The sequence below is a fragment of the Panthera uncia genome, chromosome F1, assembly GCF_023721935.1.
Source record: "Panthera uncia isolate 11264 chromosome F1, Puncia_PCG_1.0, whole genome shotgun sequence".
Lineage (NCBI taxonomy): Eukaryota > Metazoa > Chordata > Mammalia > Carnivora > Felidae > Panthera > Panthera uncia.
In genome coordinates, this window is record NC_064813.1 from 64,658,115 (window position 1) to 64,669,556 (window position 11,442).

Sequence of the window (11,442 nt, forward strand, 5' to 3'; positions counted from 1 at the left end):
GTCTGCTGAGAAACTGACCTGCCCAGACACAGGGGCCCCCAAACATGCCCCCAGTTAAGCCTACGCACGACCCACCCTGCTTCCCAAATCACACCGCTCGCTCGTGACCCGATGCTTGAGCCAAAGCCAAAGGTCCCATTTGGTATCTCTGTCGAACTGTGTCCCCCAAATCTCCACCAAACCAAGAGCTGGATTATGAGGACTTTTTTCGTAGAAGAGAAAAAAAAAAAAATGGAGTGGAGATGACCGACTGACTCTGGCATGGAGGGTTTCCCAACAACACCCCGGCTGCTTGCTTTTCAACTCTGCAGCTGGCAGCGGCTGTCCAGGGCAGATGGGAGGGGGGCTGGGGACTGGTGAGGTGCAGGGAGGGGGCTGGGCAGCTCAGGGAGCCCTGGCGGGCACCACCCCTGTCCTGCCCCACAGCCTGCTTCCCTGAAACAAACCTATGGGAGCTCCTAAATCAATGACCCATCCAGGCTCCGTGATACAACAAAGCAGGCTGACAGGTGAATTCATTCACGTAGGAGGATTCTACTGTCCCTTGCCGCCCAGTAGAACACCGAAGGCCTGTTTCTCCAGGGGAAAGCGTCTTCCAACACCTCCCAAAGCGGTCCCAGGACCGGCAGCACCAGCAGCATCTGGGAGCTCGGTGCCGAGGCAGAAACCCCACCTGCCGCAGACCTTCCAAATCACAAGGCGCCGTGTCCGCACCTTATCAAGATCCCCGGGTGTCCCGCCAGCACGCCCAAGTCTGAGAATCCGTTCTAATACGCTGAGCTGAAACCTGCTAGAGAGACAGGGGTGAAGACGACGGGCTTGCTTCCTGGGCACCGCGTTAGGAGTGCTTTTCCAAGCTTCACGTAGGGCCATCGCCCCATTTCACAGATGCAGAAACTGAGGCTCACAACTCCGACCCAGGGCGCTTTCCATCACGCTCGGCCACTGCCTCAGAGCTCCCACCGCACTGCGCCCCAGGGACCATCACCTTAGGAATTTCTGGCATCACGGTTCACCTCCCTCGGCACAGAACCCGGGGACGTCTCTGTATTTGAACTACTCTTGTCCTCTTCACTCTTGTGAGCTGTGAGAAGCAGGCACTGTGCAATATTAATAACTCTGATTTATTGAATAGCTTTTGTGTTCCCCGTTCTGCCCCTTAATACACAGTTCCCTCATTCAGTCCTCACGGCAACCCTCTGAGGTTAGTAGGCACTACTGTACCCATTGCACGGAGGGGCAAACTGAGGCTCCCGGCCGAGTGGCTTGGTCCCGACCACTGGGGCGGCCATCCCCCCTCCGAAGCCCCGGGGCACTCCAGGGGTCACGCAAGTCTGGGGTTGTGTTGAAAGGGGCCAGTCTCCATGACCTGACCCTGGGCGCACAAACCAAATCCCCTAGATACGGGTGCTGCAGCCTTGCTCTCAATTTTCTGCACAAATGGAGAGCGGCGGTGGTGCAGATAATCCAGAAGTCATTTCAACTTGGCTTTGCAATGCGTTTGATTTTTTTTTGCAAAGTCAGATTTTCCTTTCTAATTATATTTGGCTCAAACTGACATTAAAATGAGCGTGTATCCCCACTGCACCCACCGCCTGGTGAGGGGCGACTTTCCGGGTGCGTGCAGGGTGATAGGCACCAGAGTCCAGGATCCACAGGGGTGAGGAGGGGTGGGTGCGGCAAGCTTATGGAGCAGCAGCCGTGACCCACAAGCGTGCGGGGAGCGCAGGCACCCCGTCCCGTCCCGCCGAGGGCAGCTGGTGGGTTCCCAGGGAGGCTGGGTCGCAGGCGCAGAGCAAGCCAACTGCTCAGGGTTTGGGATTAAAACCCAGGAGTCCCGCTGTCCTGATGAAAGTCCTTCCGGAGGATGAGGGCACCCAGGCGGCGAAAACCTCAACCTTCCCTCAGGGGCTCCACCCTGCCAGCCTGCCCGTCCCTGGGTTTCCATTCCTTTGAAAATGCCTCTCCCCCCGCCCCCACGGCCACCCCACTCCCAGGTCCCTCTCTCTGCCCCCATCTGCCCATCTCAGCTCCTTTCCTAGTAATAACCTCCCAGTTAAGCGAATCGAATGGGTAGAGCCATGCAAGCATCTCCTGGCTTGACAATGCTGGGTAATGGAGCGGGCAGGGCCCCAGGCTGTTCCTGGGAGAATTCGGGAAGGAGGGGGAACAACTCGGCTAAGCTGATTACAAGGACAAAGTTAATTTAGAGATGAGCTCCGCTGGGTGGGGTGGGGGTGGGGAGGAGGAAGCTGAACCCCGGAGGTGAGGAGATTTGGGGAAAGTGGGCTTTAGAGAAACAGCCTTTGTTCCTGGAAATCATAATCCTTGGGAGGGACCTCGGCTCCCTCCTTCAGATTCCTCGGCTCCTTCCATCCGGAGCAGGGGGGCACAATCGGGGATTGTCCAGGGCGCTGCATTCCAGAAGCTCCGAAGCTCCGGGCCGCAGCCCCTGAGCCTCACATCTGTGGAGGCGGGCTGTCCCCTCCCCCGGCCAGGCTCCCGGCCACCAGCCCGCGCTCAGACCTCAGCATTTTTCACATTCCTGCCTCACAACCTTGGTCATATAGTATTGTCACTGTGTTTATCCCGGGACCGGAGAGCCCCAAGGACAGGGACCACACTCCACTTACCTTTCTACCCTGGTGCCTCCTCGAGAGCCAGGCCTGGCCCAGCCATGAAGACAACACTTTGCTTAGCTGCACACAGGCTCCCTCCCCGCTGGTGGGAACCTTCTTCAAAGGTTTCCATTTGATAAAAGGAGCTCAGGGGCTCCCAGAGGTTTGACAATCTCTAGGCTCAGCTCCCAAACACACACACACACACACACACACACACACATCTGAGGCCACCAGAGGAAACAGCCTGGGCCTGGCCCTCTGCTGCAAGCAGAAGGGACCCCCAGACTCAAGACAGGCCCACCGACAGGCACAGGGGGCCCCCTGACACGGCAGGGCGCTGGCCTTGGTTACCTCCACTGAACTCTGCCCCCACGCATCTCTTAAACCTGAGGGCTCTGCTCATCATCTGGGAGGCTCCCCAACTCAGCTCACACATCTGAGACTTCCCAGGCCAGAAGAGGGACTTCCCCCGGGTTTTCTGCTCACTTCTGACTGGTCAAACCCTGATTACCTGTCTACTTCACCTCTTCGTTGAACTGAAGGGGCCGCCCCAGCAGATGAGGAGTCTAAGAGAAGGGGACGATTTGGTGAGGAGTGAGGTAGGGATCATACTTGACGACAGAAGCCCCTGGCCCCGCGCTTCTTACAGGACAGTCTCCGGCCTAGCTTTTCAAGACATTCCGGGTCCGGCCCTGGTCTGTTCTGGATCACCCCGCCTGTTTCTCCCCAACCCAGACACCCAGCTGCAACCAGCCTCAACGGACCTCGCGCATTCTGCAGCCACACCTTGGCTCCAAAGCTCGGCGGGTCTGGTAATGCTCTCCCTCTTCCTGCCACATCCACATCCTGTCCATCCTTAGACCCACCTCCTCCCTGGATCCCTTCCTGGCCTCGTCTGCCCACGCGGCTCCCCTGCCCCGAACGCTCCAGCTCTGACCTGACCCTGCTCTCCCGGCACCCGGAATCCGGCTGTGTGCACATCTTAGCCTCCTGGAGGGGAGAGACCACATGATGTCACTTTTTTTACATGCTTTTTTTTTTTTAACGTTTATTTTTATTTTTGAGAGACAGAGACAGAGCATGAACAGGGGAGGGGCAGAGAGAGAGGGAGACACAGAATCTGAAACAGGCTCCAGGCTCTGAGATGTCGGCACAGAGCCCGACGCGGGGCTCGAACTCACGGACCGCGAGATCATGACCCGAGCCGAAGTCGGACGCTTAACCGACTGAGCCACCCAGGCGCCCCTACATGCTTTTATTTATTTTTGCGTGAGAGACAGAGAGCACGAGCAGGGGAGGGCCAGAGAGGGAGACAGAGGATCCGAAGCAGGATGTCCCCTGATGGGGGGGCTCAAACTCATGACCCATGAGATCATGCCCTGAGCTGAAATCAAGAGTCAGACGCTTAACTTTGACGGAGCCACCCGGGCGCCCCATGATGTCCGTTTTTAAAAATTTTCCATAATGCCTCCCAGTATGTTTTGGATATAGTAATAAACATTCATTGATTTAAAAAAAATTAATTCTCCCCATTTGATGGAAAAGGAAACTGAGGCCTACTGAAGTGAAGCCATCTGCACTTAAATCCTGATGTGAGACCTTAAGGGCAGGGATAGGGCTTTATTGGTTTGTGACACCGGTGTCTGGCCCACAGTAGGCACAGAACACATTTCTGCTGCGTGAAGGGACAGAGGGCTGACGCACACCTTCCAGCGAGGGTGAGCTCTCACACTGCTGCAGGAGATAAAGGGCACGGAACAAGAGCATCAGACGCCCAGTCCAGAAGAATCTGCATCCCTCACCTGGCGTGGGGTGGGACAGCCTCCTGGGACAGCCCCACCCTGCTGTCCCTTCTCTGTCTCAAAACCAGGCCCAGCTGCCTTCTGGGAGATACCCTAACCCCCCCCCCCCCCCCCCACCCCACACACACGCTGTCCCAGAGCCAGCCTCCAACCTCCCCCCAACAGGAATGAAGCCTGAGCACGAACAGAATTTGCTAGAGAGGGCTAGAGATTTCCACCCCTGGATTGAAGACCCTTCATTCCGAGGAGGGTGGCTGGCTGCAAGGCCCATTTATTTCAATATGATCCCAATTTTGTTAAATGGGCTCAAGGAGGGCAGAGAGGAATGAGGCGGCAGTCCCCCGAGACTACAGAGGTTAATAAAAGTTGGTGGAGAAATTAAATGTGGAGGGAGGGAGAAAGTGGGAGCTCGGGGAGCCCATGGGGTGCGGGGGGGGGGGGGGGTGGCGAGCCGGAGGGAGAAGAAGCAAACCTTGACATCCGCGATGCCCCGGAGCTAGAGCGGCCTTCACCCTGGGCGCTCAGAGGACCTAACCGGGGCGGCACAGGCAGGTGTCAGAGCTGGGGGCTGCGGGGTAGAGGGGCTGGAGCCACAGAACCGGAACCGCGGGGTCCTGACACGCTTAACCTTGCTTGGAGCGTGGGCGTCTATCACGGGGGACCCAGAGCACGCCGGACAGACGAGCTGCAGTGCCTTCAAGGACGCGCGTGGTACCCAGAAACGTGGCCACGTCGCACACCAGCGCTCTGCTGGACGGACAGGCCGTGTCCACACGCGTCTGGGGGCGAGAGACGGGTCCGTGACACGTGTACGTGGGGGCGGGGTGCGTGCGCGCACGTGCGGACCGGCACACACGGTGGAGGCGGGCCTGCGTCCCCAGACTTGCAAAGCGCTGACCTTCAGGGACCGTTCTCCTGAGAATATTCCCGACCCCACCCCAACTTCCCTGCTGGGGCCCGGGCTCTGTCGTCTCCGACAATCTGCTTAACTTCTTCGTGCGTCTATAACACGAGGATACGAAGCTCCCACCTTTAACAGACTGTCGGTGTCAGGTTAGGTGCTAACGCGTACAAAACACAACGTGGGTCTGCCACAGAGGTGAATGGCCTTCTCCCTCACTTGGGGTGAGCCCCGAGCCCCGAGACTGCCTTTTCCTTGGCCTCTCACATTTCAGGATCAACCACACGGGCTGCGTCCTTCTCCTCCACTGCTGAACCACCCAGCCCCACACCCCCAGCCGTTTCCAGAGCCCCTAGGAAAACGGCCTGGAGGCTGGGGGAGAAACCAAGCAGGAGCAGGGAGATCGGGAAAGGGCCAGGCTTTCTCAGCTCAGGGGGGAACGGAGAGGGATCTCCCTACCCTCAGCTGGAAGGAGCCCCTAGAAATTAGAGAGATGACGGAACTTGCCCCATCCTTCCGTCCGGCCCAACCTCTGCTCATAGCAAGTCATTTAAGTTTTCAGTCTGTTTCCTCATCTATCAAATGGAGGAACAAGAACTACCCTGCCCGCATCACAGGCTGGTCATATATCTCTATTAAATGAGATAGTACATGTGAAAACGTTGAAATTGGAAGGCACAACACAAACCCACAGTTAAAGACTCTCGAGGTAGGACAGATGGAAAACCTCCTTCTGACAGAGGGTGCGCACAGCTGTGACCCCCACGGAATAAGACAGGAGAGCCATCAAGGCAGGGCGGGGAGATGGAGAGAGGCCAGCCACCAGGAGAAGCCCGCCCGCCACTGAGGGCAGGAGGAGAGGAGGCCGCCTGTCCCTCTGGGCTGCCCCAGCTCCAAGGGGCCCCCCTGCACTCGTGTGCACGTGCAGGTGCCTGGCAGAGGGACACAAAGAGAGTTTTAATCTGGGATCTAACACCTAAGGTAGGGCCTTGAACAAGTTAATTAAACTCAGCTTCGGTTGCTTTATCTCTAAAATGGGGGGGGGGGGCGGACATTAACTTCACAAGGCCGTTAAAAGGCAGAAGGGATAATGTGCAAAACACACAGTAGGAATTCAATAAAAGGTAATTTTGATGCTGTGGTGTGGGGTCCACTCCCACAAGCACTTTTCACCCATGCTTGGACAGGCATCTCGAAGCGGACCGGAACAGGCCACCCCAGACCCCAGCCTCCGTGCCTGCCGGGAAGGGCCTGGCTTGGAGGTGGCCTACCTGGGATCCCACCCTGTGCCCTCGCTCAGTGCTCGGCCCTTGCCTCTGTATGACCCTGGACCTCTCAGGAGTCAGCCTTGCACGGAGCCCCCCAGTGTAGTTCACAGACCTACCTGCAAGGCTGTGCTCAATATTAGAAACAAACACAGGTCTGCAACCCTCTTTATCTGCCAAGTAAAATCCTTTTGAAAAGAGCCACTTATAAACACCATCGTACCATCCAAGAAAAACCACTCAATACCAAAAATTGTGGAAAGACAGAATTGCCGAATGAAGGATTGTTCTTAAAATGTAAATGAGTTTACCTTCATGGGATGCTCATTCTCTTTCCTCCCGAGTTCCCATTCCACTCAGGACCAGGAAAGACCTGTGCCGGTCCAGCCTCTGTCCCTGCGGCCACGTGGGGTCCCTGGACTGGGGCAGGGGCAGGGCGGAGGGTGCAGGCTCTGAGGTCAGTTGGTTCCCACAACTACCAATAAGACACTTAACCTGTTAAACCTCAATTTCTCATCCATGAAGGGGGGATAATTACAGAGCTGACCTCAGGGGTTGCTGCACAGATTAAATTAGATAATGCATAGCAGGTAGTTAGCACAAGGGCTCCGTAAATGATCGCTGTTATTTCCAGCCTCATAAATGCGGTCGCCTCAGCCGAGTGTCCACTCCCCACTGCCCTCAAGAGCCCTGCATCCTTCTCCCTCGAAGGCCGGCCTCCTGCTCCACTCTGCTTTCTTCCCAGCCCCACAGCTTTCCGAGGTCTCTGGCCAGCTGAGGCTGCGGGTCCCCCTCCTGGGTCGGCCACAGCCCAGTCCTCTCCGGGAGAGGTCCTCGAGGGGGCGCCGAAGGTCAGGACAGGAGCCCGAGCAGCTGGAGGGAGCACAGAGAAGCATAAAGAGGAGCCCGAGGAAGGCACACACAGCCCACCTGCCGGACATTGCCGTCCCCCTGACGGCTGCCCTCCTGAGCACCTCTGTCTGGGCCAGACGTCGGTCCGCGCCCTGACGCGCACGCACGGCACATTTAACTGCCATCCTGACCCCTCGAGGCGCAGTTTCTGGCCTCGCCTTACCGACGGGCAGAGTGAGGCCCAGAGAAGGCGCATACCTGGTTCAAGCTGACGTGACGCGTCCACCAAGGGGCCGAGCCCGCGACGTAATCACCGTTTCCTACTGCGTCCTTCGGACCCTGACACGTGCATCAGACCAATCAATTGATCAGACATTCAAGGGCGCTTACTGAGGGCGGAGCGCTGTGTCAGAGACGGGAGATGGAGGAGAGACGAAGACCTGGTCCCCGAGGGTACGCAGGCCAGAGGAGCTCGCATCAGAGCCCTGGGCTCTCAAGACAAGGGGTGACAGGAGTGTGGCAGACAGCACCGGCTTCCTCGCCCCCTCCCCGCCGGAGAACCAACGGCAGGGCAGGACAACCGGTCAGCGGCCTGGTGACCAGCAGGAGGTGGGAGCGAGGGCCTACAGGCCTCCTCCTCTGGTCCGAGGTTCTCTGGAATCCAGGGTGATGCCAAGCCCAGAGCAGTGGGTTCACAGCCTCCCTTCCGCTCCAAGTGAGTGGAAGGTGGAATCCAATCAAGGTCACAGGGGGGCCTGGCGTCCTGATTTCTGCCTGTCTCCCCACCCTCAGGGCCTGCTCTGGGCTGGGCAGGCAGAAGTGGGGCATCCTGGAGCCTGCGTGCAGCTGTCCCCTCGACAGCGGATTCCCCACTACTGGTCTTTCCAGACTCCTGTTCTCGCCAGGATGGAGCAGCACTGAGGCACTCTTCTCTTTGCTCCTCACCCCCCTGCCAAGGGGGCTGGGGGGCCCTGGGGACCTCTGGGGGCTGGAGGGACTGACTTTCCTCCTACCTCCCCCTCCAGCCCCTGGAGGCAGCTCCCGCCCCGAGCCGGCCTGTCAGCCCACATTGCTCTGATTAGCTATAATCTTTCTTTTTCAATTTCTCCTCCCCGAGACTGGGGAGCGAGAAAATCTCCCAGAAAAGGAATAAATATTTCAATTTTCGGCGCAATCAGTCTGAGGAGCCGGCACATGATGGAAACGGGGGGAAGGATAATGGTTTTCATTTAGATAAGATACAGAAAATTATTTAGTGAAAAATGAAGATTGATGAAGCCCATTGAAATTCTTTAAAATACGATTTTTATTTCTCTGCCTGGGCTGAGTCTCTCCCTACCCCCCTGCCCCCCCTCAATATGACTGCCTTCTGCTCCCTTCTCCCCTTTTCCCCACCAGCCTCCCCCCACCCTGCACCCCTCTCCCTCTCCCCCATTCCGTCTCCACCTCCCCTAGTCCCTGACCTGGACCTCTGTCTTTCTAAGGATGGAGGCCAAGGAGAGGTCACCCACCCTGTGAGTATCTCCGTGTCCCCAGGTCCCCGCTCCTTCCCTCCCTGCCAGCCCCCCAGTCCCTCCCCCCAGGAACCGCCAGCGGTGACTTCCTCTCCCCTCTGTCCATTTTCCCCCTTCCTTTTCTTTGGCACCCCTCCCCCACACAAATACTTTGCACACTCCGTCGTCGGGTCTCGCTTTCAGCCCAGTCGGAGGCTCGGAGGCGGGAGGTGGGAGCTCAGCTCGCCCGACCCTCCCCCTCCCCAGAGGGAGAAAGGCCCACAGCATACCCCTCAGTCTCTGACCGTTTAGTCCCCGATTCAATCCACAAGGCTCTCCTGTTTGCTAACCGCACCTTTTGTTCCTTGAAGCTCATTTTGTTCCGTACTGCTGACATGCCACAGGGCTGCGGGACCGGGGACAGATGCCCGCTTGCCCCCAACACGCGCTGATACTGACCCAGCCGCCCTCCGCCCCCCCCCCACCCCCCTAGCAGCCAGCCCAACAAAGTCAGAACTTAAGTCATCTTCCCAACTTTCTGCCAAGTGGCTGCTGGGCCTGCCAGCCTCAGGGCCAGGCCTCCTTCCCCAGCACCGCCTCCCACCCCACTCACACCCAGGATGCACACCCTCCCCGGGTCTCGGGCTGGCGTTGGGGGGCTTGGGGGCCCTTACTGGAAAGATGAATCAAAACCAGCCCTCCACTAAGTCGGCCAGGCTTTGCCTTGGGAGCTGGGGAGGGGCCTGGTAAGGAGAGGAGGGGTCCAGCACCACATCCCACCCCTAAACACACACACACACACACACACACACACACACACACACACACACCAGCCCCGGAAGGGAACTGAGAACAGGGCAAAGCCTGAGGGGATTCTGCCCAAGCTGACTTCCCCTCCACCCGAAAAGAGACCACCTCCTCCATGATGTCGTCTGTACATCCCCATAGGTGTCTGCCTATATGAACGTCTGTTCAAGTTTCTTTGTTTGCTGGAGGGCCGGTATCTGTAGAAGGGCTTCAGCGTGTGTGTGGCATGTCCTTGTGAATGCCCGCCTGCACACACGCGGCGTGTCTGGGTGAGTTTTGATATGTTTGGGTGCATGAATGTGCAAGCCGACACGGGGGAGGAATGTGTGTTCCCCAGGGTGTCAGTGTCTTTGTGTGTGTGTCTGTCTCGGCTTGGGAGATGCTTGTGGGTGTATCTGTCTCAGTAGGTGAGCAGTCTGTCTCCGGGTCTATGACTGGTTTCTGGTGCCTGGGTGTCAGCTCTATTTTTGGCAGGGGGCGGCTAGCTCTGGCAGGATTGACTCTTAGAGTGAGACCCAGGAGGCGAGGGTGCACACCCACAGACCCCGGTGCTGGCTGAAGCCTGGGCCCTGCCGTGCCCCCAACCCCCAGCCTCAAGATACACGACCATTCTCATCTCCCCCAGCCTCTCCCCTGCCAGTTCCAAAGAAGCCCCCCCAACATCAACACTTTCCCGACCCCAAGTGGGATGTGACCCCCCCCCAGTGCACCCCCCCCCCGCGGCATTTCCAGCCAACCCAAGCTGCCTTTGGAAGTCGCTCCCCAGCCGGCGCCTCCGCGGGCAGGGGTCCCAGCAGAGCCCCCCCTTTCCGGCAGCCCTCCCCTCCTCCAGAAGGGGCGGCCCAGGCAGTCTGGAGCCCCCCCCCCCCCCCCCCCGCCACACACACACTCAGGGGCTGATCTGGAGTCGGGATTCCCTTCGCCGCATCTTCGGGAGCCGGGTCCCCAGCTTTCCACGCACCTCCCACCCCAAATCTGAAATCCCACCCTCCTCCTCCTCCCCCCATCCCCCGCAGGAACCGGGCGTGCGGACTCCGGGCCTCGGCCGGCAGAGGCGGGGAGGCTGCCGGAGGCTACGGAGGGCGCCGTGCGCGTTCGGGTCCCGCGACGGCCCGACCCCCGCGCCCGCGGCCGGGGACAACTTGGGCGCCTCCGCGGGAAACTCGGGCCCGCGCCCCGGGGGGGGCGGGCTGCCTGGCCGGCGGGTCGCCGAGCGCAGGCGGAGGGGCTTACCTTGGGAGAAAGTGTCGGAGAGAGTGAGGATCCAGACGAGGAGGCTGAGCATGCTGCCCGCCGCCCGCCGCGCCGGGGCCCCGAGTTGGCGGCGGAGCGCGGGGCGCGGGCGGGAGGAGGCGGCGGGGCCGGAGCCCGCCCCCGGCCCTGCACACGCGCGTGCACACGCGCACACACACTCGCACGCGCGCACCCCCGCGCGCACCAACTCACTTCCCCGGCCCGCGGCCCCCTCCCTCCCGGCCCCTCCGGCCCGCGCGGTCCCGCCCTCGCCCCGGCCCTCCCGCGCCCGGTGCCGCCGCTCGCCCAGCTCGCGCTCTCCGGGGCTCTTCCGCTCTCCGCTCCTCCGGGCCCTCCCCTCCCCTCCCTCCCTCCCCGCCCCTCCTGACGTCTCCTCCCCCAGCCCTCCCCCAGCCCTCCGGCCCCCGGCGCGCACGCACACCCCTCCCCGGGACGAAGATGCCCGCG

At 59.6% G+C, this 11,442-nt stretch overlaps 1 protein-coding gene across 1 annotated transcript in view; it reads right to left on the bottom strand.

The window, feature by feature from the left end:
• KIRREL1 (kirre like nephrin family adhesion molecule 1) overlaps positions 1–11,232 on the bottom strand; it is a 93,976-nt gene extending 82,744 nt beyond the window's left edge. Inside the window, exon 1 of the mRNA XM_049634736.1 lies at positions 10,975–11,232. Coding sequence (XP_049490693.1) covers positions 10,975–11,026 — 52 coding nt within the window. The 5' untranslated portion in view covers positions 11,027–11,232. The remainder of the gene's footprint in view (positions 1–10,974) is intronic.
• Between the last annotated feature and the right edge of the window lie 210 nt (positions 11,233–11,442).